The 23,575-nt window shown below is 40.7% G+C and overlaps 1 protein-coding gene across 2 annotated transcripts; it reads right to left on the bottom strand.

Annotated features, from left to right (window-relative positions):
* Positions 1 to 234: 234 nt before the first annotated feature.
* SLC38A4 (solute carrier family 38 member 4) lies at positions 235 to 21,503 on the bottom strand. Of its 2 annotated transcripts, none has more exons than XM_005480540.3 (16): positions 21,355 to 21,503; positions 17,323 to 17,553; positions 16,452 to 16,542; positions 15,050 to 15,165; positions 12,059 to 12,132; positions 10,525 to 10,617; positions 9,986 to 10,067; positions 9,812 to 9,894; positions 9,644 to 9,702; positions 8,980 to 9,258; positions 8,784 to 8,863; positions 7,603 to 7,703; positions 6,500 to 6,624; positions 3,790 to 3,934; positions 2,717 to 2,814; positions 235 to 1,326 (listed from the first exon to the last, which is right to left on the bottom strand). In XM_005480540.3, the coding sequence occupies exons 2-16, from the start codon at positions 17,439 to 17,441 to the stop codon at positions 1,225 to 1,227; spliced, it is 1,647 nt and encodes a 548-aa protein (XP_005480597.2). In that variant the 5' UTR covers positions 17,442 to 17,553; positions 21,355 to 21,503; the 3' UTR covers positions 235 to 1,224. The 2 variants fall into 2 exon arrangements, with proteins under 2 accessions (XP_005480597.2, XP_074395920.1); XM_074539819.1 differs by having other exon boundaries at positions 17,323 to 17,548; positions 21,355 to 21,496.
* Positions 21,504 to 23,575: the final 2,072 nt, after the last annotated feature.

Here is a 23,575-nt window from a genome sequence, read left to right as displayed (position 1 = left end):
GGCATGTATCAAGAATTCTCAAGAGGAAAACATCTTGAAATTTATTATAATGTAAGTAGTAAACATATGAATGTGTTTTTACACAGGTAGCAATTAGGGCTTGCTACAGGTATAGTTAAACCACTGGTGAATAAAAACAGACCTTTTACAAACCCACCAATTCAATATGTTTCCTTCAAAATAATATTAAGTGTGTGGCTATGAAAACAGAGTGACACATAAAAAAATCAAAAATCATATACCACAGGATAACATTTTTATGACTAGAAGAAAACAAAAAATTATGTACATAAATACATATATTTTTATATATAGCAAATTACAGTTTCCTGCACTGAACATTTATCAAATACACAAGTACTGAACAATACTGGAGAGGGTGCTTTGTCACACCTTGTGGTCTCCTTAAATTCCTGTGAGAGTGGAAGACAAGTTTTTATGGAGGATACAACTTGTTCAGTGATATAAGCTCACACAATAATTAAAAATTAAAGAACAAAAAAACCTTTACTGCAGAAATGACTGATATTTCCAGCACAAGCATCTTTAAAAACAAAGTGAGAATACTCTACTGTTCTTCAAGCACTTGCCCCAACAGAGAATCTGTGCCAGAGATATTTATTCTGTACAACAGCTGGGTGATGAATCTGGGCAAGAAATCTAACACTCAGCTTTGTCCACTGGCTTGTCAAAGTCAAGTGGAAAGCTTTGTCCACTGTCTTTCTGACAGGCAGGTCAGTCTATCAGGCACAGAGGAATCACCTTCCAGATCCCCTCAGAAACCACAGCCTTTCTCTTGGACCTGGGCAGCCACTCCCATGACCTTCAGATTGAAAATGAGGCACTGGCTGGTTTTCTGGCCATTACCTTCCCAAGGCTCTAGGAGCTGTGGTTACTATCATCATGGGAGATTTTGAAAGGGGTGACACCAAGCTGTTTTTGAGAACTGTATACAGAGTTATTTTGGTTTTGAAAACAGAAAGCATTCACACCACACTTTTCATTTCACCTGGCCAGAAATGCTAAGCTCAGATTCCTAATGCATAAATAACAATCCTTATTGACAAGGATGATGTAGACTCCATTGGGTTCTTGTGACCCTACCAGAAACTGTCTTCAAAGTACTGCAGTTACTAGCTAGGAATAACAATCCCATTCAGATGTTCTTCAGAGCACACAATACAAATATTTGTGTTATGAAACGCACTTCGTTGTCTTCACAGGTTAATGATGTCTTGAACTTGGGGGATTGTAAATCCAGTCCATTACAATAAGAGTCATACTCACAAGCATGAAGATTATGCCAACTATGAGGAAAATTAGAGCCTGCAATTAGGAAATGAAATTTAATTAATAAAGCTAGTGACTTAGAGGCGATAGCTCATAGATTGCCCCACTGAATCTGCATTAGTGTAATACCCATGGCCTAAGTTTGGCTTATTCTATGTGACGAAAGCCCAAGTAATATTGTACAGGGATACATGAATCAGAGGTAGTCCTGTGTGAATATCAGTCCAAGAGAGATCTGAAAACAAGCCACTTTGGTACCGTGAACAATAATAAAAAATATATAAAAGAAACATCTTTGTTTTTTATTGTTAAAAAATGACAAATTTTCAGTCAATGGTTATAGTCTTTGGAATTAAAAACAACTTCAGAGTTAATCTGCTGAATCCTTATTAGACAAACAGGTAAGCCCATGTCTCTTATCTGACAGTGTTTCTGTACATATTCAAGGGATTCAGATGCTTGTAGTCACCCTTTGCTTTAGTGGAGCTTTAGTTTACCATAATCTGTCCACCCTTAACAATACTCTGTCTTTGTAAAATAAAGATGAATATTGTATGTGATCTCAGTGCAAGATGTGAAATTCTAGATGTGCCTAACACATACCAACATGAAGAGTGAACAAAGACACACGAAAAAATATTCGCAGTCTCTCTACAGAGAGAGCTCTCTAACAGCTGGAAAAAACATTGTAGAAATAATTTCATCATAATAAATTACTTTTATACTAGAAGTATGTATCAGTCACATGACTTTTGTGAACATACATATATATATAGATGCATATATTCCCATCTGTTTACATTATGTGCCTAAATATATATTTCATCAATAACTTTTCTAATTACATTTTCAAAGAACGTTTCCTCTGTGATAGTTAAATCTGCAGACAGTTATTGATGTTCAGGATGAAAAGCATTACAGTGGCAATCCAGCACGACATAGACACATGCTGTGCATAAATGATAGACCTTCATATAAGGTCTGTGGATCTGTCACAGAGGAGAGCTCACTATTACTTATTTATCTCTGAAATGCAATTTCCTTCTTAACCTTGACTTCAAATCTTCCTGTTAGTCCACAGCTGGTCTTCTAGCATGAACCATCAACTTCTTATAGACCGTCTTGGTGCTATTTATGAAAATGCAGGTGTTAACTGGAGTTTAGATTGGATTAAGTCTCTTTTTCTAGTGGTTTAAGACATACTTTATCCTAAATACTTAGGTGAGAGTCAGGAGCAGTAGGCCTCTAAAGGCTCTGTCTTGAGGAGCCTCAGATGAATCCCACTGCCCAACCTGTATTTTGAGTGAGACACTACCATTCAGGAGCAAGTGCCAGATGTTGGAAGTCAATGGTCTGAGTGCTAATGAAGAGTGGAAATCACACAACCTCCTACCCTTTCTTTTGCAATTGCCCCCAGTTCTCTTACCCCAATCTTCTGAGGAGACCTCAGGGGTTCCTTCTTAACAATTCTCAGGTAGAAGGCACCAGGGAGGATGAAAATCAACATTGTAGCGGAAGAGGCTCCTGGAAGAGAGAGCAGACCTGAGTGCTGCACCATTTGTCAGTAAAGCAGAATGGTGCACCTGCAAAAGAGAGCCTGTGGGGAGGCAGCTGCCATTCTGAGCCCAACTGTACAAGGGGCTCTCTCTATAGACTACGTTTGTGGAGAGCTGTGGATGTCCAAACACTCATTTGGGTGCTTGGGGCCTGAAGAGACACTTGTTACTGGGAGGGTTTTTTCAAAGTGGTCTGGCTGCCTGTGGTGGAGATGTCTGCACATCAGCTGAAGCCTGTCTGCTGTCAGGTGAAGCAAGGACAAATGGACATTCCCAGTAGGATGACCCTGGAAAGCAGGTATTGAATAGAGAGCAGATGATCTGTGCCTAAGAAGTGCCGACTCCTCTCTGCTCAGCAGAGTCCAGCATGAAATCCTGGGTATAAAAGGCAGGGAGGAGCAAACCAGCTGCAGAAATCCCATCGAGGTACCTTTCTCAAGGGATCTGCACCCCTGCATCCTCAAGCACTTCAGAGCATGGAGACTCTTCATTGACCTCTTTGGTCAGAGGCCAAAACTGACAGAAAGAAAGTGGTAGGCAGAGAACTGTTAATGCCAAATGAAATGTGTCACTTTTCTTCTTTTTCTAGCACAATACTTTGGAAGTCAATACATTTTTTCCCGCTATAGTTACTTCAAAACCAAAGCTGATTTCCCTCTCCTCCATATGTATTAAATTTCCTTTTGGTCAAAATGGGAATTCCTTACAAATTTTAATAGCGGGATTATTGGATTCCTTGTGCCTCATGCAAAGTAACAACAAGGTTGGGTAGCTTATACCTTTGTCTGTCAGCTGTTTGGGAATCCTTACATTCCCTTTAAATTCAATTTGTGTTTATATTTCTCTACTGTAAGACTCAAACAGAGATTGACTTTCAGTCCCTGAATGTAAATATGTTGTAGAAAGGACAATAGAGTCAACAAAAAGTATTTATGAAACCTACCGATAAATCCAAAAATGTCCTTGATAGTTGGGACAAAAATTACAAGCAGATCATTAAAAGCCAAAATTACTGCTGCAATCAGGAAATGTCTTATCCAGCTGAATGGCCTTTTGGGAAACAGCAATGCACTGATAGATGAACGGATCTGCGAGATGAAAGACAACAGGGAAAGTAAAACAGGAGTTAATTTATCTTTGCTTTCAGTTAAAAAAATTTCTATATTAGTTACATCTGTTGTGAGAAATTCTGACTGAAAAAATGTGTTTTCAGTCTTTGATTCCCATAATATAGTCTCACTCTGATGTAGGTTTTTGAGAACTGGGTTCACAGTTTAATGCAGAAACTCAAATATTTGCAGTGCAGGAGAAAGTCAAGTAAATAGGGTGTAAAATCAGGGACATGAAATCTATTCAACTGAAAGATGCTAATATCAGCAAAAAATCCTCAAAGAGCCTCCCCCACTATAAGTACTAATCAGCAGGCAAAAAAAAAGTATGTGTGAAATATGATTTGCTGTACTCCTGAACCTGATGAAAATCCCACAAGAATTCTGTCATTTACTTTTCTGAGAGATAGAGGAAGACGCTGTACTTAATCATTAAATATATACATATACTTTTCTGAGAAGTAAAGCATATTTTTCAATGCCACTTGGAAATTATAACCCTAAAACCAATTGCAGAGGATTCTTTTTTGCTTCATTGACTTTATCACACATCATGGATTTTTTTTGCTTTTACAACATAAAAGATAGTAAGTAGAAAAAAAGGCCAAAAGCAAATCCATTTGGTAGCTTGAGCTGATGTTATTCTCAAGTACCAAAATTAACTTAAAAGTTGGTATTTAGAAATTGAACAAAAATATTTTTACACTCCAAAAAACTCCAAATGCACTTCTGTTTGGTTGTTTTAAATTAACATATAACTTCTTTCAGGTGAGTTTGGCAATTAAATAAATATATGGGGGGTCTCTCAGTGTAGTACATCACTAGAAAACACATCATGAGTTTTGTACTTTATGTTTTTCAGGTTGATGTGAACTAATACTAGGAAGAGGGAGGCAAATTTAAAATATTTTGTCCAGTTTTTGAGTTGGTGTAAGATAGGTTTATTACCCAGAAAACTTTCTGCCTGCATTCCTGTGAGCTTACTGTCAGCATATTGAGCATTATTCCTTTTGTGACACAATCCTTAAAAAGAAGTTATCAAACCGAAGTTTTACAGTGACTAATATATAGATCTATATTAAATTTATTTTTTTGGCAATGCAATGAATTTTTTTTTAAATAAAAGACTCTGACTACTTTAAGAAAATACAAATGGGATGATTAATTTAAAAAAGTAGTTGATATAGTTATACTACTTATTTGAAGGAGTAAGATCTGCTGAGATGGCTGTCCTGATAGAATGTGTAAAGCTCTTTGGTATTCTGGTTTACAAGAAAAAGATATTTTCTCAGGAGTAATTTTAATGGAAAAATCAGTGTTGTGGTTTGTAGCTGCTAACTATTCAAATATTAAAATGATTATGCAGAAATCTAAAAATACAAAATGCTACACCTGACAGACAGATTTCTTCAAGGCCATTAGCTTGTTTTCCCATTAAGACTGATCAATTTGTTAAGACTAATTTAAGCATTTAGCCACTGGTTTGAACATGATTTTTAAGGCAGAGCACTGGAGCTCTCCAATCTAGAAGGACTGACCACTCACGGTGCCTTATACCTGTTTTTTCAAATTTTTTTTTAATTTAGTAGACAACATTGAGCAGTGATCACTGCTCTTAGTGATTTATCAGGAAGCCTGGAAACAGTACCTATGCAGAGTGTGTGTTGCACCCAGGACAAGAGAGCAACAGGACCCCCTGGTTACTCAGATGGGAACACTGTGCTGTGATGCAGCTTGCTGGGAGCCCTCCTGGTGCTGGCCTTGTACGTGCTGTACTCATGAGACACCAGCCTCCCAACACCAGATTATGAGGATCAGCTATTTTCTCCTCTGGCAGCTCAGGGAAGACATGAGGCTCAGTTTTATACATTCTGGAGCCTGGAGTTCTGCCCACTGGGGGAGATTGATCCCTGAGGAGGGTCAGTCCCCCTGCAGAGCAATTTGTTTACCTGCGTCTTTCTGTCCCTGCAACTGTGGTTATTGTGTTTTTCCTCGTGAAGAACACACAGAAGTTCCAAACTTTGCTCGGACAACTGAATGTGCAGCTCTTTTACACTTCTTTTTTCCTGGCATTTAGTTTCCTCACCTGTCCACAAACTCAAGCCTGTAAAGTGAGCACAGGGCCCTCTGTCCCTGTATTTCAGCAGCCCAGTGTGGGAGTCCTGCACAATATGTGACCTGAACTTCATGTGTCTGTCCTAAGTTTGGGTGCTATAGTAGGTGCCTGTGTCTGTATTAGGAAATCTCATAAGTGGTTTCAGTATATCTCCAAGACTTTGGTACTTGGGACTGCTCTGACAAATAAAGTACAGAAAGACCCAGGAAGACAGACAAGTAATTCCTGATATATTTATAAAGACTGATTTATTTCAGTCTTTCAAATTTTGCAACCCTAAATGCCTAAGGTCCAGGCTTTGGTCAAATGAGAAAACAGACTTCTCTAAATACAAAGCTCAGGCTTACTTTTCTTCAGTGTTAAAATCTTTTGTTGATCACATTCAGTCAGTGAATATGGGTTACCCTGATTTCAGCTCTGTTACTTACAGGGAAAAGGACAAGGGGCACGGTCAGGGTCACAGCCACCAGCACTGCCAGGCGAACTGACAGCAAAAGGGTGTCAAATGTGTACACTTTAGTGTATGTGTGAAGAAGCTCATCTTCAACTTCTCCTACAAAAAGGAAAGAGAAAGGAGTTAAATCACTTAAGCAGTACCTTGCACATTTAAAAGGATCTTTATACTGCAGCCACATAAGAGATAAGGTTAACTTTAGTCCAGCTGCTGCCATTAGATATAAGTTATGGGCTAGACATGAAAACGGAATTTTCCCACTGTGACTGATACTAGTCCATCATTCAGAGATGATGAGGGTAATGCAGCTCTGAGGTGACGCTTTGTACTCTAGCATCTTTGACATGACTTTGAGAAAATCATTAAGTGGATGTACAACCTGAAGTAAAAATAATTTCTGTGATATGAAACAACTCACTGAACTGTTACTGAACTGGTAACAGCTCCTTTTGACCTCCACCCAGATGTCTCAGCTCTCAAGCAGAGCCCTCTTGCCCCAGTGATAGGGAGCAGAGTGTGCTGTATCATTCACTTCTCTGCTGTATGGAGGGACTAACAAGGTAAAAAGAGGTGGCGTTTGCACAAAATGGTGTGCTAATAGAGGGACTACTCTGTTTGCCCATCGGTTACTTTAGCTCATCCAGATTTTTTTTACACTAGAATGATTTGCACCTGTTTTTCAGCATAGATGAAACTGAACTAGTGGCGTCAGAGACAGATTGGATAGCACTTAGTAGTGTCATGTAGAACTGTTGAGCACTGGAGTATTTTTAGTACTCTTGGCCTTTGCCAAGGGTCAAGTTTACAGCAGCTTCTTGTCTGAGTTCACAAAGTCAAGGGAAACAAGACTGGCCCCCCAGCAGGTGCCTTGGAGTCTCTCACAGGTGAGGCCTGACAGTTGGATAAGTCCCACAGTTCACTCAGAAGGTTACGCACTGTGTATTATAATTGATTATTGCTTAAACTTGGATTCAGGCCCCTAGAAAATACATTAATACTTGAGTCTTTGTGATAGAACCTGCCTGCCTGCATTAAAAAGTGAGGGAAAATTCTGCAGGGAACAGTGTTTTGACCTACCATAGAAAGTAAGATATCCAAAGAGGGCAGCCAGAAGATACATGATAAGCATGCCAGTGATGGAGATGTTTGAGACATTCTGCATCCGCTTTCGGGAGCGACTGAAGTACAAAAGAAAGAGAGTAACAGTCCTATAAAGCCTCTATTTGTACAAGAAGTGCTCTGAAGGATCTTAACTCTCTGACACACCCTCACCAGACAGAAATTTCATAGCAAATATATTGGTTACATAGAGCTCTTGATGCTTTACAATGGTGCAGAGCAGCAAAGATTTATAAAATATGTTGAAACTGCATTTCTATTGCTTTTTCTGTGGCAACATAAAAATGTGCCACATTATTTTGTATATCACTATTTATTAAATGTTAATCTCAAATGGTATATTTTAGATTAAAAAATGGAGGGATGAGAATTAAAGGTCTGTTGACAATAATAGACAGGAGTTTTCAGCCAACTCTATGTGAACATACCCTTACATAGGGCTGTTCTGCAGGTTCAAGAACCCCTTGCAGATCACATCCTTCCTCCATAAATCCTTTGGTTAAAGAAAATCTTCATCTTATAGGACCTGCAAGCATTTTCCCAAGTCATATTAGAATTTCTATGGCTTCTGAGGTTAAACCTACTGAAACAGGAGGTAATGGTTCCTAACCTCCTTGAGTTTTGCAACACATCCCCCTGTAATGCAATTTTTGCTGTTCAGCAAATGCCTTTTTTTAGCCCTTCCCAGCTATTAACTCTGTGCTGTTTTAAGCAACTATATTGGATTTTTGATATTTGTTAAGCAAAACAGGCTGGGTGAAGAGCCTACCAAAGACACCCAAACCAATGGCATCCCAAGAAACTTTAAGAGTAAGTGCAACTGACACAGACACAGAACGCATTTAGGTATTATTAGAAACCAGAATTATCTCAGTGCAACCAAGTTTCCCAGTTTATTTCTGATCATTTGAAGGACTTTCCATATTCCTCCTTTACTAAGTAATATTGATCAGTGCAGTGGTTCTCTGTCACCAATATCTGACTATAAGACCAAAGCAAAGCCAAAATCTGCTTACAATGGAAAGCAATAATTCATTATCATGTGGGTGTTCACACACCAGCAATCAATGGACAACAGGTAGAAGATTATCTCTATCTATGGTTAACTGGAAGTATGGGACAAAATTTAAGAACCTTACTCTTTGAGTTCACTGTATATTGGTAGCACCTCAGGGTGGCATACGAATGCAAATGCCAGGATGGGTATTGCATAGGCAGTCTGTAAAATAAAGCTCCCATTAGTAAGAATGGTCACGGCTGCACCTCTGACTTGGCAGGCAGCAGTTTAGCTGTGGTACAAGTGGTGGAAGACAAGTTCTACAGGATCTCCCTTACCCGTGAGTTGAACACAAAATATTTTGGCTGGCACTTGTCACTGTTGTCGCTGTGCGCTTCGTATTCTACACCGCTTTTCGGGGAGATATCTTTTGGCTCCTCAAGGCTTGGGAAGTGCCCAGCTGTGTTGTCCATCATGAAATTCACACCAGAACTGAGTGACTCATTTGATAACATGACCAGGTGCATTGGTACTGTGCTATTGGTGGCAGTCCAGTTTTCAACCCCGTGGTCCATGATGGGAAGAGGACAGGGTATTTGGGATTTCTTGAAGATCACCTACAAAAAGTAGACAATGTTATCAGAAAAGTTCCTCTATAGGAGATCAGACATCTGTGGTATTCCAACAGAAGTAAAAGCAGACACTGAGAAAGAGAGGATGCAAGAAACAAAGTGCTACCAATTCTGCTTCTTCTGCAAATATTTGTTGTCACTCTGCCTCTGCTGTTTTCCTGCTTTATTTTTTATTCTCAAGTGTTTTTTTAACTGATTTTTTTTTATTCTGACTTCACCTATTGCTGAATAGGTTGTTGATTTGATAAATTTGCAGGGGCTATCCTAACATAAACTTGCCACAGTACAAAGTATAAAAGTATTTAAGGTTTACAGAGTATTTACAAATACAGTGTATTTGTCTGGAGACAATACCAAAACAGTCACCTACCACACTGACAAAGAAAACCATACAGGTCAGTGAAAACCCACTCGTATAACCAAGATAACCTGTGCAGCAAGAAAAACAAAACAAAACAGAACAAAATAGTTCAGTTACATAAAAATTCACAATCCTTAAAGGACTAAGAAATGAGTTTAAGCAGGGCACTAAGCTTACCTAAGCTTTTTAGAAGGGAGAGGGGAAGAATAATCACAACTGTTACAAGTATGACGAGGTAGTTCCCATTAAGGTACCATTCTCTAAACAGGAAGAATAAAAGTAAAAATAATCATCACTGACATCAAAGTGAAAATTTTTCATCTCAGGTTCAGGCTGGGAAAAGACACCTACCCAGAATTCTCCTCAAGTTTCATAAATGCTCTGATGACTTCAGGAAGTTCATATTTAATAATAAAGAGGTAGCTTGACATTGCTGGAAAAAAACCCAAACAAAACAAAAACCTTTAGAGAACTGAGTTTCCAAAACTGTAGTTCCAAAAAAAGAGAAAAGTTTTTGCTAAAGTAGAGAAATGAGTTCTGTTTAAATAACAGTGTGACTAAATAAATAAATCCTTTATTTTGACAGGCTGAGCCATAGTCAATGAAGAGAATGGCCAGTTCCTTGAGGATGGTCAGTCAGGCCACTTTAGCCATCATTGAAGCTTCTTCACTGGCCATGGAGAGATCCCAGGTGATTGTCTTTCACCATACACTGAAGTGTCAGGTAGCTGAAAAAAGTGAGATGAATTCCTCATATCCTTCATTTTTACAATACAGTGTATGCTGTATCTGGCTCATCTCTGCTGCCATTTAGCCAGACAGAGGAGAGAATGAAATCACTTGTGTTTTGTAGGAAGAGCATTGGAAGCTAGAAAACTTTTGTCTCTTACCTCCAATATTCTGCATTGTGACTGCAATGAAGACACCACACTTCCCAGGCCAGCCAAATGCCTTTGCTCCCAGTTTTTCATATATTAATGATCCTGAAAAAAAAAACCCAAACAAAATCAAAACAAAAATATGGGCCACTACATTAGTGTTGTGGTTTGAGGGGAAGTGAGTTTTTTGGGATGCTGTGGTCACATCAATGGGTGTTCAGATTTGAATATTGGCGCCTGGTGTGGACACTGGGGGACATGTATAAGCCTCTGAGAACACAGGGGTTAAAAGCAGAGCATTCCCAGGAAACCTTCTCTTGGGTTCCAGTGGGGAAAGAGTTCGGATCCCTCCCCAGGCCCAGCTGCTGGCTAGGCAGGGACGGGGAAGCCATGGGGCCGGGTGAGGTAGGCCGGGCCTTGGACAGAGGTGGGAGGTGAAGAGGCCCTGAGGATAGAAGGGTGGGAGAAGCACCAGGAGGCATCAGGCAGCTCCTCCCATGAGAGAGAGAGTGTGCCTGTGCCTGTGCTGCCTTGGAGCTTGATAAACATGTGCCGGCAGCACAGCCGAGAAGGAGAAGAAGGGGGGGTGCAGGGAGAAGGTGTCGGGCCGCTGTGGGAGATCCGGGCCTGCAGAGCCCGAGATTTTAACCTTTTTTTGGACAATGAAAACTTCACAGAACATTAACCTTTCCTAGAAGAGAGCTAGAGATGAAATGGAAGAACAAATGGGCAAATGTGATGAAGGTTCGAGCAAGTGAACAATGTTGGAAGAGTAGAGAAGAATCTTAGGTGGGAAGAGACTATGGAGTGGCCTTAGCTGGACTTTCTTGTTATAGCCATGGACAGAATCATGTTTCCTGTGATACAGAGACTGCATCCAGGGGGAGGCAATGGCTCAGAGCCAAGAGAGTTCAGTGTTGGTACCCCTTGGCCCCAGGGGGTGAAATTTGGGAGGGGCTGGTGTCCCAAAGGGGAGAGACTGTGCTCTTTTTGGAATGGGACAAGACATCCTTAAAAGGACAACCCTAGATGCAGTTCTGGCCCATATGCAGTGGTGAGAGCACTGGGCATGGAAGGAAGATGTCACGATGGCAAATGTTCCCCGGGCGGTGCCACGAGTGACATGGAAGCACATGAGGTTTCAACAGTGCTTCCTGGGGAAGCCTATGGCACAATCATTCTCTTGATGAACTGAGAATTGATTATCTAAAGAGTGGTGATGGACTGAGAGTTGGTGATCTGAGGGATGAATGTATTGGAAATTTGGTGGGGGGAGGAAATGTTTTTGGAAGGTTTTCATTTTTCCTGTGTGTTCCTTTTTACATATAGTTGTAGTGTAGTTAATAAAGTTTTCTTTATTTCTAAGCGGGGGCCTGCTTTGCTTATTCCTGGTCACATCTCACAGCAGACACCAAGGGGGGTGTATTTTCATGGGGGCACTGGCATTGCACCAGCCTCAAACCATGACAATTGGACATACTTGATAAATTGCATTCCAAGGTAAAATACATGCATGCAATACAGATTGTGAATCACAGCCTCCTACCTCCTTCTTTTGATATCTTCAGTAAAAGGTGGACCGAGTAGAGTGACAATATTGCTACGCTGAGCAGCAGAACTCTGCAAGGCAAAGCAGAAATCAGAATCCTAAGCAGGACTTCAGAGACACTCAGTTGATTTGAACATACACTTGCTCATTCTCATGAAGTTCAACACGTCATAAATAGTTTTCAGCAAGTTTGTTCTTTGGTCGCCCAGGCTAAATGCAGAGCTAAGTGTCAATTGTAGCTTCCTTGTGAGTACAGTTGCAGCTTATACACTCTAAGTGCCCCTGAAGGCTTGTTGAAGTCCAGTAAGTGCTAGTTCTGTGCTAGTCCACAAGGACCAAATCTTATATCTTAACAAGATCCCACTAAAGTAAACAGATTTCTATGCAAGAATCTGGTCTTTGGACTCTCAGCTGCCCGCTGACCTCTCATTTTCAAATCTCTCCTTAATCAGAGCTGTCAAAAAACCATACAAAAATGAAACCCAAAAGCAAATGGTAACTGGGACAACTTCAGTGCTATCTCTTGGCTGGTCACTGCTTTTGACTTCTGGCATATCACTGTGTAGTGGAGGTTAGTTGCCTGCTGTGTGAGTACATTAGAAATCTTGCATCATGTTAAAGCATGGCACAACACTGGAAAACCTGCTCTTGCAGCACTGGTAGCTTAGCTTGTAGACTTAGTCTGCCTGAAGATACTGGTACCTGACCTCAGTAATTCTGATTACTGCCATGTTTATGCCACACAACAGGTGCATCCTATGTGATGTCAGCTATCTGCCTCTTGTAAACTGCTTGTGAAAAATGCAGCTTTGTATGAGATTTTCGGGGCACAGTGCTGTGCACAACATATCTTATTACCTTAACCATCTTGTCATCAGCCTGCCCAAGTGCTGGTGAGGAAGAGAATAACATGACAGAGATAGAAAATAAGGAAGCACTTTATCGCATGGCTGAACAGGAGGTTGTGCCCACATCTCCCACTCCCCTGAACACGAGGTTTGGTACAGATATAGGAGACACTGACAGCCAGGTTCATAAATGAGTCTAGGAGCAGATTCAGGCCCTGGGGCTGAGTGATGAACCACCAGACCATCACAATTTCCTCTGAAATTTCCCTCTTCAGGTGAGACAGACAGTGCTACTACCTTGGTGCGGGCAGGGCTGTCTCCTGCTGTGGGCTCATGCAATATGGTAAGGGGGGGACCATGTCTGAGGTGACGGTACATCCTGCTGAGGTGGCACCCTCCGTCATCAAGGCCACCCATACAGCTGCTGTTCAGAGACATGATCTCTGTGTCCTGACACATGAGATGGGGTAAACCAAAGTCCTCCTAGTTGCACTTGCTAAATCATGCTGGGCAGCAGAAGTGTTGCTTTTGGAATTTTGTCAGCCTTCTATTTTCCTTCACCCTGTAGAACACCTTCCAGCATGAAAGCACTTGGGCAGCACGAGAAGAGTAAATTACAATGCTGCCAGCATCATCTCAATTAGAATTCATGTCCAGCAGTTTCCATTTAGTAGATGGGATTTTTCTGTCCCACTAACACTAACATCACGGGATGTGAAAACAGAGGAACTTCAAGCAATTGGATAACTGCTGTAGGGGTAACAGTATCTACACACTAGTTCATATTTCTAAATAAAAATCCTTCCTTTACCAAAAGGGAGAATGTTCTCATTCAGAAAATATGGAAATAGCATAGCAAAGAAAGTGAGCTCTGGGGGGAGGTTTTTTGCTTTAGCATTACTCCCAACTTTAGCACTGACAACAGCGCTAATATTGTTAGGCTTGTATCAGAATTTTTCGCCACCAATCAGTATGATCAGAGTTTCAAATAAAGATATTATAAAGATAATATTTTTCCCTGTTAGTGAGGCTTAACATATCACAGTTTTCTTTTCAGTGATCATTTATCAGCATACAAGTTAGTACAAGTGCTCAGAGAAAGCTGGATGAGAAAAGCATCCTACATTTTTCTGACTCTGACAAAATGTCAGTTTTAGAACTGGCTTCCAATTTTTGCTCTGCACATACTATATCTAAACCAGTTGGGTGCAGGTGTTATGAAGTGCTTATACAGAACAGCATTTGAATCTACAGCTAATTTTCAGTTAAAAATTATACTGGCAAAACAGGAGATGTTTCTTAGCAACTGTAAGCTACATGTAAAATTTTAAATGCTGTTGCTGTTATAGTTACACGGTCCCCACAAGCAAGAAGCTCTATAAAAACATGCTAGATTTCAGTAATGTCAAAAATGGCTAATTGTCACACAGTAATATCATGGTTTATTCCAGTCTCATGAGAGGCTAAAATTAAGGCTTCAAGCTAAAATTAAAATCAATAATTTAAAAAAAAAATATTTTTGGTAGAATTCATCTCATTAAAAAGAGACAGATGTTAGCCATAGATTAAAAAACTTCCCGTGGCTATATGTTACTGTCTATCAAAACCCATTCTGTGTAGATGCTGTTTGTCAGTCACAGATCAATGCTGTCCTTTGTGCACATTGGGTACAGACAGACTTGCAGCAGCAACATTAGATCTGTGAATGCCTTTGCACTCAAAGCATGTTGCCCTTTCAGATGATATCGAATGCTCTTCTTCCATTTCTACATAGTGATTAGATGATTGGGGTGATGCAAACATATTTGTGGGTGATTTAATTTCCTTGTTGGATTCCCATAGTAAACTGGCAAGATCGATCTTGTTATTTTAGGACCAGCATGCTGTTCTTTCCTTCTGTTTTTTGGCTGCACAGTATCAATTCACAGTCATGTTTCTAACACAAAGGAGGTCTACAATTTCGGCAGTGAATTTTCAGCTGTGGATGGTTCCTTGTGGTGGAGCTGAAATGCTCTCATTACAGGGGATCTTACAAGAATCTTCAGCTAACAAACCAAGCTTAACATACCACTGTAGTCATAAAAACTTCAGCTCCAGCCCCCTGCTTATATTCTATTTGCTTATTTTTCTATGTACTTACATGAAAAGGATAATTCCTGTGTTGGCCATGGCATAGGAGAGCCCTAAGATGCCACTGCCCATAATGGCATTGCTGAGGTTGAACGAGGACATTCCAAAGGAAGTTCTACCCCGGTGCTGTTGGGTGCAAGAACAGAAAATGGCAATTCATTTGCATTTTACTGAGCATGACTGGCTAATTATCCTCATTGCTGGTGTTCCCTATACTCCTCCTTTGATGCCTAGAGATGGAGCTTTTTCAAGGTTCCCTGGCCCAGAGGCACTTACCACCAAAAGGAGTCTACCCCAAAGACAGCTGTGCTGGTAGTGTTTGCCTCTTCCCACTCTTTCATCGTCTCAGTCAGGAAGAGGCTTGCATTCCTGACGGGTGATTGAGGTGACACAGTTACACTGGCTATGCTGGCCAGCCTCCAGGGAAACACACGCTCTTATCAAACAGGTTTCCCAATTACCAATTTTTAATTATTCAGATTTTTAATTGAATTTGTCTCCAAGTAAAATGCCCTTTTTTGGGGGGGAACTAATAGGGTGTCTGGGGGGAAGAAAGAAAGAAAGGAGTGCTGTGTGCCTAGGGCTGGAAGCAGAAGAATGGAAGAGGGCAAAACCTAGGAGAGAGGGGATGGTGTGTGAATGAGTTACAACAGATGCCAAGTGGAAAAGAAAAAGGGAACATGGCTCTTAATTTTGGATTACAATTACAAAAAATATTTTTGATGTTATGTGATCATTCATCAATAAAATCTGTAACACCACTGATAAAATAATGCCTTTCATTTAATCAAATTCACTAACAATTGAGTAACATTAAATCCTAGCAGAGAGGTACCCACATGCATGCCCCAGGAGCTGGTGCTGTGCTTCCACTTGCATGCGGAGCTGTCTAGGGAGTTGGACTTGTGCTGACGATGTAGAGCGCAGCATCATAAAGCCAAAACAATAAGGTTCTTTCTCTAAAGCAGAGCAGCTGAATCTAGATTCATTTACACAGATGCTGGAAACTAGAAATACAAGCATGTATCCACTAAGGCACAGATCTACGTGGCTATAGGAACAACAAAGTCCTTCTGAGCACAATGTCCTGTCAGAAAATGGGTGAAAATGGGTGCAATGCCCCACTGTCTGCACATCTCAGCTGAGTTTACATGGAGATGCTACTGAAGCTCAAGTGTGATCTAAGGAATTTTTCTGATTACTTGTGTAGGAAAGATTGAATTTTACTTGTAAGATAACAGAAATGGTTTGCTGCACTAACTGTTAGAAAATGTGTTTATTCTTTGAAAGTCAAGATTTTGCTGGCCAGGCTCCAGAGTAATTTTGCTTACTGACACTTTAAGAAAAAAATCAGGTCAATAAGATCTACTTTGTAAGCATTCATTCATTCATTTAAAAAGAATAAAACTTACATATTCTTCATCATAGTCCTCCAATTTCTTTTTATCCAGATATCCATTTGTAAGGAACTTCTGACTTTCTGCATCATCACTAGCAAAGGGACTGAACACAAAGAAAAATAAGAAAATATTAGATAAAGCTTATGATACACATTTTATTTGAGTGGTGCTTTTTGTCATCACTGGAAAATTTCCTTTGGCATTGCTCTGAATATTTAAAAATCCAGCAAAAAAAAGGTCTGTTCTCCTGTAAAGTTCTCATATCCAATGGCACATTTTGTAGATCTTTGCTTTCATTTGGAATTTAGTTTTAGACCCAGTAATCTTTGAATTACACTTGATTGCAGATGTTGGAAAGCATATCCATACTGTCAGTAACACGCTGAAGCTGAGCACGTGCTTCACATCTGGGGAACAAAGACCGTTGTTGGAGATACGTGCTGGAGGGAGCAGCGAGCTGAGAGCAACAGACTGATGGCTGGTTTTGAGATGTCTTTTTCCAGCCACACAGGTGCTAGTGCTGTGGTGGGTTCTGCTGGAATGTCTGAGGGCTGGCTGTCCCTGCTGCCCTCCATTCCTTGCCCTGGGAAACATTCCCCCTCAATGTGCTCAGGCTGAACTTCTCTGAGAGTGTATTAATTTACATATGTACCATCCAACTGGAGTAGTTGGAAATTGCCAAGGGTTAGTCTGTGTTGGGAGCCTGATGATAGGTGGTGGCAGGCAAGGGGGGACCTGGGTTGCCTTGCTGTTCTGGGCACACTGTCCTCCAGAGCACAGAGCAAGGAGGGTCAGTGCTGTGGGGAAACTTCCCAGATGCCATTAGTGAAGATTATTTATCAATTACTGCTTTCTAGCCTTAACAGAAGAAAGAAAAGCCTACCTGCTAATTGCAGCCTTTTCTGAATCAGCTGGCTCTCTGTAGTTGTCTTCGAGGCTTTCCCCACTGTTGCTCTGATCGTCAGGTTCGATGTTGACTTTTTGCAGCTCCATGCGATCCATTAGAGCGGTCAGCGCTTTCCAGCACACACACTCGCTTCTTCAGGGTAAACAGCACTGTGCCGTCTGCTTGTGGGTCCTCTCTGTCGTGCAGGGACTGCCGGAACACTCTGTTCTGCAAACAAAACACAACAGAACTCATTAGAGTTTTCTTCAAATTAGATAAACCAGTGTGAATTGTTTGGTTTGTGCTTGATCTTTGTAATAGCATTAAGAGCGGAAACTGTTGCAGACTGGGAAAATTCTGGGCAAGCATAAAAGTCTCTTTATATGCCAGCACTTGGTTCTCCTGTCTCCCTTCAAATGGTAAAGGGTGCAGAGGCCAACAGATGCACAGTGGATATCCAGCATCTGGAAAAAATACAAAGCCAGCAGAAAAAAATTTCCTGAACTGTTGCTTTGGACTTTCTAGGGGAGGGTGAGGCAGAAATGTTTTCTGATAAAAACAGGAGTATAGCAGTATTTAGGCTATCCCATTTGTTGCAAGATTAATGTTGTCACAGGTTTAAATGTTTCGTAGATTTGTGCCTTTCACTGGGATCTGACAGAGGTGAGCATCTCTGTATGACCATTTTTTGGTAATTGGGAGGTGCAATTCTGATAGGCCAGTTTCTAAGGGGACTGGTGTTTAATTCTTACTTAACCCATCACTGGAAGCTCTGTCTCACACAGGATTATTACATGGGTATTAGACTGATTATCTTTACCCCATGAAAAAAATTCTTGCCTTTAAAAAAATCATAAGAATAAATGCTCAACTCTTTATTTATTGTATGGACCAAATGAAATTTTATGATCCAAATTTACAAAGAGAACTTCACCTCTGGGATTTCAGCAGCTGTGTGCTACAGACTCATCTGTAGATACACATGTGAATTCATTTGTTTATTATCAGATTCAAGAGGAAAACACTGTTCAAGAAATGCTGCACTTCTGCAATCCTTCTCCCTTGATGCATTCTGTATTTCCATTCCACAGCTGAGAGGACACCAGTGAAGGGAGCGAGCAGAGATCAGAGAGCACACACTTGGGGCCACAGCTGTAGTTCCCTGGACCTTTACCTGCTGCCTTGCAATCAGGCACGCTGGCCAGATTGATGACAATTTTCATAAATATGACATGTCAAATACAGCTTAGCATTCCATAATAACAATAGCAGAAAACATTGCAACAAATAATTTTCTAAGTCTGGCGCTTTGCAACATTAAATTTGCAGTTATTTAATAGCCTCTCTCTTGGGTTTGCATTTATGTGTGTATAGGTCCAGCTCAAAGACCAGACCTTCGCTGTCCTCTGATACTGATCATATGCTGTGCTTAGGAACGTCTGCAAGCATATCTGTAGTGGCAAGATGTTGGTGTGCATGTGTTTAAAATGCAAATATAAACTTTAAATACCAGTCCTGGAGGTTAAAACTGACTCCAGGACAGAAATTAATGTCAAATTCCTTGCTTCTTACTAAAAGCATTCACCCAGACCAGACAACTGAAAAGGAGAAGCAATATCACAGTGCATTAGGAAATTTCCTACCAGAGAGAGTGGTTGGATTTAATTCTTTCTGCTGCCTCACGGAGTGTTTGTATGTGTGGGGGGATGAGTGACTCAGGCATCAGGGCAGAGCTGCTGGCACTCACATTTCAATGCCTGGGGGATTCTGCTTGCTTAGGATATTAATAACTCCATGAGATAAAAAACCAGTAACACTCTCCTCACCCCTCCATCCCCAACAGAGCCTTGACAACTGTGGTTTCATTCACAGAACTGTCTTCAAACACAGACACTGCCCTGTCTGAGAAAGAGAGTTTTTCCAATTCTTGATGCTTATTTTTAATCTGTGGTGTAGAAGTCAGGCAAACAAATCTATCTGTGTTCATCCCTGTTCTGGTAAAGGGTAAAACCTCCTCTGTGTGCACTGCCTAACTTTTGTTGGAAAAATGTCTTTTCCAGAAGTGGCAGTCCAAAAAATACAGATCTTCAAAGAGATGAGAACCGGAGGAAAAGTAAGCAAAAAAGTTGCCAGGATTTAAGCTGCACAAAGATTAGGCAGAAGATGAAAGCTTGTGCAGCACAGCAAACAATATGGAAAAATTGACTGAAAAATACATGTTACAGCATAAGAATCATCTGGACATTGCCCCGTCAAACATTTACACAAGTTGTCTGATTTATGGACGTCATCTCAAGAGGCTGTGTAACCGCTGCATAAAGCAACGATTTTCTATTTTATTTTATTGTTTTAATCTTTGAATTCCTAAAAGTCTTCTGGTGAAAGCACAAAGATTCAGTTGGCAAAATTAAGTCTATTGAAAACCTGCTTTCTTGCAGTTGTAATTTTTTAGGGAGAGGTTGGTAGAACTCCAGAGGTTTACGAACCATGAGCAGAATGCCATTGGCATAAATATGGGGAGAATGAGACCCATAAAACAGGACTGCTATTAGATTTGAATATTGCAAACTCTAGTAACTGTGATTATGACCAATGGTGCCTTTGAACTTCAGTAGAACTTGGCAGGGCTGGTCCTTAGTTGGTGGCAATCCATATCTTTGGTTCCTAGCACTGCAGATACTGAGGGCTTTGGGAGATGTGCAGGCACTGGTAGCATGTTCTCCCCACAAGTAACAGAGAAAAGGCAGAGCTGTCACTGCTTCACCTGAGGGGGACATGGGGTGACCCTGTAGCTCTGGAGCTGTTACTCAGCCTGCAAGATATTTAGATAAAGGGGATGCACTGACATTGGGCTCTCAGTTGCACCGCTTCAGGGGTTTGTGCTGGTGGGTTGCTGCTCCTGGAGGAACAGCCAGGAACCAGGGCAGGGATGGTGTGAAAGCACAGCCACCAAGGTTGGGCAGGCCTGGGCCCTGCCAGAAGCTTTGCCTGCAATACTGGAGGAAAACCACCAAAGTTTTCCTGCTTTAGCTGCCCTGGGATTTAATGCTTTCTGCTTCAGAGCTATGATTTTGGTGCCTAAACACACAAGAGAAATCTCTTAGATTTCCAGTGTTTCTCAAACTTGCCCTCAATATAATGAAGTTTTTGCTGCCTCTTGTAGCATTTGGCTGAACAGAAAAGATTTTTCCTAAAGTATGGTATTAAAATGGAAATATTCATTGCAGAAGAAATTTACCTATTATTAGAGGACAGTTATTTATCTCTATAAAACTAATTTTCCTCTTCAAGCATAGGGTACTGCTCTGCATAATTTATTAAGTAATGGTTTCCAGCAATGATTCGGAAAATCATGAAAATTTTGGCATCTGATTTCACAAGGTTATTGATTTCTGTCCAGTCTGCAGTTAGAACATTAGGCAAATGGACAACCACTGGGCAAATAATGCTGGGTCACAGATATGACTAACACTTTCATGGGTTTTGCAATATCAATATTTGTAATCTCTGCCAATGTATCCAATGTAGCAGATTTTGCCAGTTTCTTCGTCTTCATGACAGTGACTTTATAAGGTTATTGTCTATGTGGCTATTTCAAAATGAAATAAGTGTTGCAGCTGTCAAATAAATAATTAAAATGTAAAGCCCACTTTCCCAAATTAATTTGTTCAAAGAAATATTAGCCAAGTAACTCGAGAGCCTGGAAAAAATTTCTCAGAAGATAGCCAAGGCCTGCAAAGGCAAGCAATCATTCATTTCTTAATTGACTGGGAAATTTTGAATACTTTTGCTGTTCTGTGGTTGCTTAGGTTTTGATTTTCTGTACAAAAGTGAAGTCTAAATTTCATTCGTGAAGAAATATCAAAGATATTTGCCAGTACAAATTAATATGTCAGTAAATCTTAAGGAGCCTATCCTTCATATTGTGCTTATATTTAGAGATTAATTAAATTTATAATTCCCAGTGTCTGAAGATACGGCCAGTGTCTAAAATACTTTGATAAAATTTTATAAAGAAAAAAAGTTTACCTCTGAGTTAAGCAGGTTCCTTTCCTCACTTGCTAGACAGGTTATATCTTTTAGGAATTGCACCTGTAAGAAAAAGTTTACTCATATGCAACCTAGAGCAGTTGAACAGTGATTTAAAGACAAATGGGAGTGTATGGGATGAACCAATCACCAGCTGCTACACCAAACAACTCCCTTTGACAAACTTGCGTCAGCTCTTAAAAAAAAAAAGGGGAAAAAAAAGAAGAAAGGTAAATCAGTTTATTGGAGCACACTGAGGGCAAACATCTCAGTTACCAGAGCTATTTGCTCTCAGAGCTGAGCCCTATTTCAAAATGCTTCTCCCCAGAACACAGCACCCAAGCTTGATCACACTCTCATTTGACAGTCTGGATTTTTGAATAATGTGCACACATTAATCTTGCAGTAGCACAATAATAAAGAGCCTGGAAAATAAGTTCTGAAAGAAATACCTGTTTGCTCCCACACTGTTCTTATCTCTGTGACAACAGAGCTACATCTTGCAGTCTGCCTGTCTGGACTTGGTCTGAAGTGTGTGCTTTCAAAGGGGCTGTTTGACCTGTGCCTTGGTTTCCCAGTTGAAATATTTAGTGTCATGTCAGCTGAGGAGATATATGTCCAGTGACAAATGGTATTCATTTGATAGCAATATAGGCCTGTGGAGAAGTATTTAATTATCTCTAATTTGCCTGTAATACTGCAGAATTTACTGTAGAATTTTATCCAATTACATAATGACCATAATTAAACCCCACATCTAACCCCCCAGCCCTCCCACCCATGCAGGCTTTGTGATTAAAGCCCTCAGACTAGCCTGACTGTGAAGGCAGGAGGGCAAGTGAGGGGATGTAGTTTTTAATTCTTAGAGTTTCCTGTGGAGCACTCAGACTGCTTTAGCTCAGGCTGGGTGACAACCTGTGGGAACCAAACCCTGCTTCAGTGTGACCAGGCCTTCTGCTTGTTTGCTGCCAGAACTGGCCAGGCTGTGCTGGTTTCAGAGCTCCCCCCCAAAAAGAAATCTGAGTTCCAATATAGACTCAGACAAATGGTTTAACAAAAATAAGCTCTGTCTCCCTCAGTTGTGCATTCCCATGAAAAGACAACTGATTGTAAGGCCAGTCATGCCACACGATGCCAAAAGTAGAGCAATCCAAAGATTAAGAGGCGCAAGGTTTGGAGCCAGAGGTCCTATCTTGATTTAAACATAGCTGGAAAAGTGAACAAATTTTTGGGCCTAGGTTGGTTGAATGGACTTTGAGTATGAAAGCTCCCTGTGTTTTCCATTTCATCAGTTGATGTAATGAGGGAAACAGGCTTTTCCTCTAAGGCATATGACCAAGAATAGGTGTCCTAAATGTATTAAGGCAGTTCTCAGCAGAAGTTTAGCACCAGGTTTTCCTATGCCATTGCTAGGGTACGGGAGCAGAGCTGCTAGGGGAGCTGGGGCAGGCAGCTGTGCTCTGCTTGAGCCTGTTTGCTTTGCACACTTGACAGGGCTGTGGCATGGACAGCCTCCTTGGTGCTCTGTTGCTCATGTGGCTGTTTCATGTAACAATAGGGGAGAGAAAAACATTTCTTTAAACAAAGGAAAATAAGACTGCAAACCATAAAGAAAACAGCAGGGAGATTTGGGGATAGATGTACTAACAAATCAGCAACAGCTGTGAAAATTACTTCTGATGCATTTTTTTGAACCTGATTAAATAAATAATAATCAAGATTAGAGGTAATTTCCTTTTCAAATACCACAAATATCCATGTCTATCTCTGATTCCCACTGAGTCTAAGCAGTGTGGCACAATTCTCTCTGCAGCCACATCATGGTAGTTGGGTGGATCTTTCCTCAGTGCATGGGGGGATGGAGTCATCAGGGTTGATGGTGCTCAGCAGGTCCCCTGTCCCAGGGGCCTGATGCCTCAAAGATGCCAGGCAAGGTGTGCAGGCAGCTGGAGCTGGAAGAAACCATTCACATGCCTGTAGGCAATTTTTTTTTTTCTGCAGAGAAGAGCCAGATAACACTGTTTCTTAACACAGTTTTTTTTTTTACTCTGCCAGTTCTTTTTGCCTATCCCTAACTAGAAAAGCACTGCTTAATTTTCATCAGAAAAGTCTTTCAGCAGAGCACAAATGTCAGTGTCCAATCTTCCCACTGAAGGGAGGCACATGCTAACTCAAGACCCTTTCTGTTTTGTCTTCATCTTGGCTGGTTTCACTATTTGTA

Source organism: Zonotrichia albicollis, chromosome 4 (genome assembly GCF_047830755.1).
Source record: "Zonotrichia albicollis isolate bZonAlb1 chromosome 4, bZonAlb1.hap1, whole genome shotgun sequence".
Lineage (NCBI taxonomy): Eukaryota > Metazoa > Chordata > Aves > Passeriformes > Passerellidae > Zonotrichia > Zonotrichia albicollis.
Note: the sequence above shows the minus strand (reverse complement) of the source record. Positions and strands in the feature narration are given on the sequence as shown.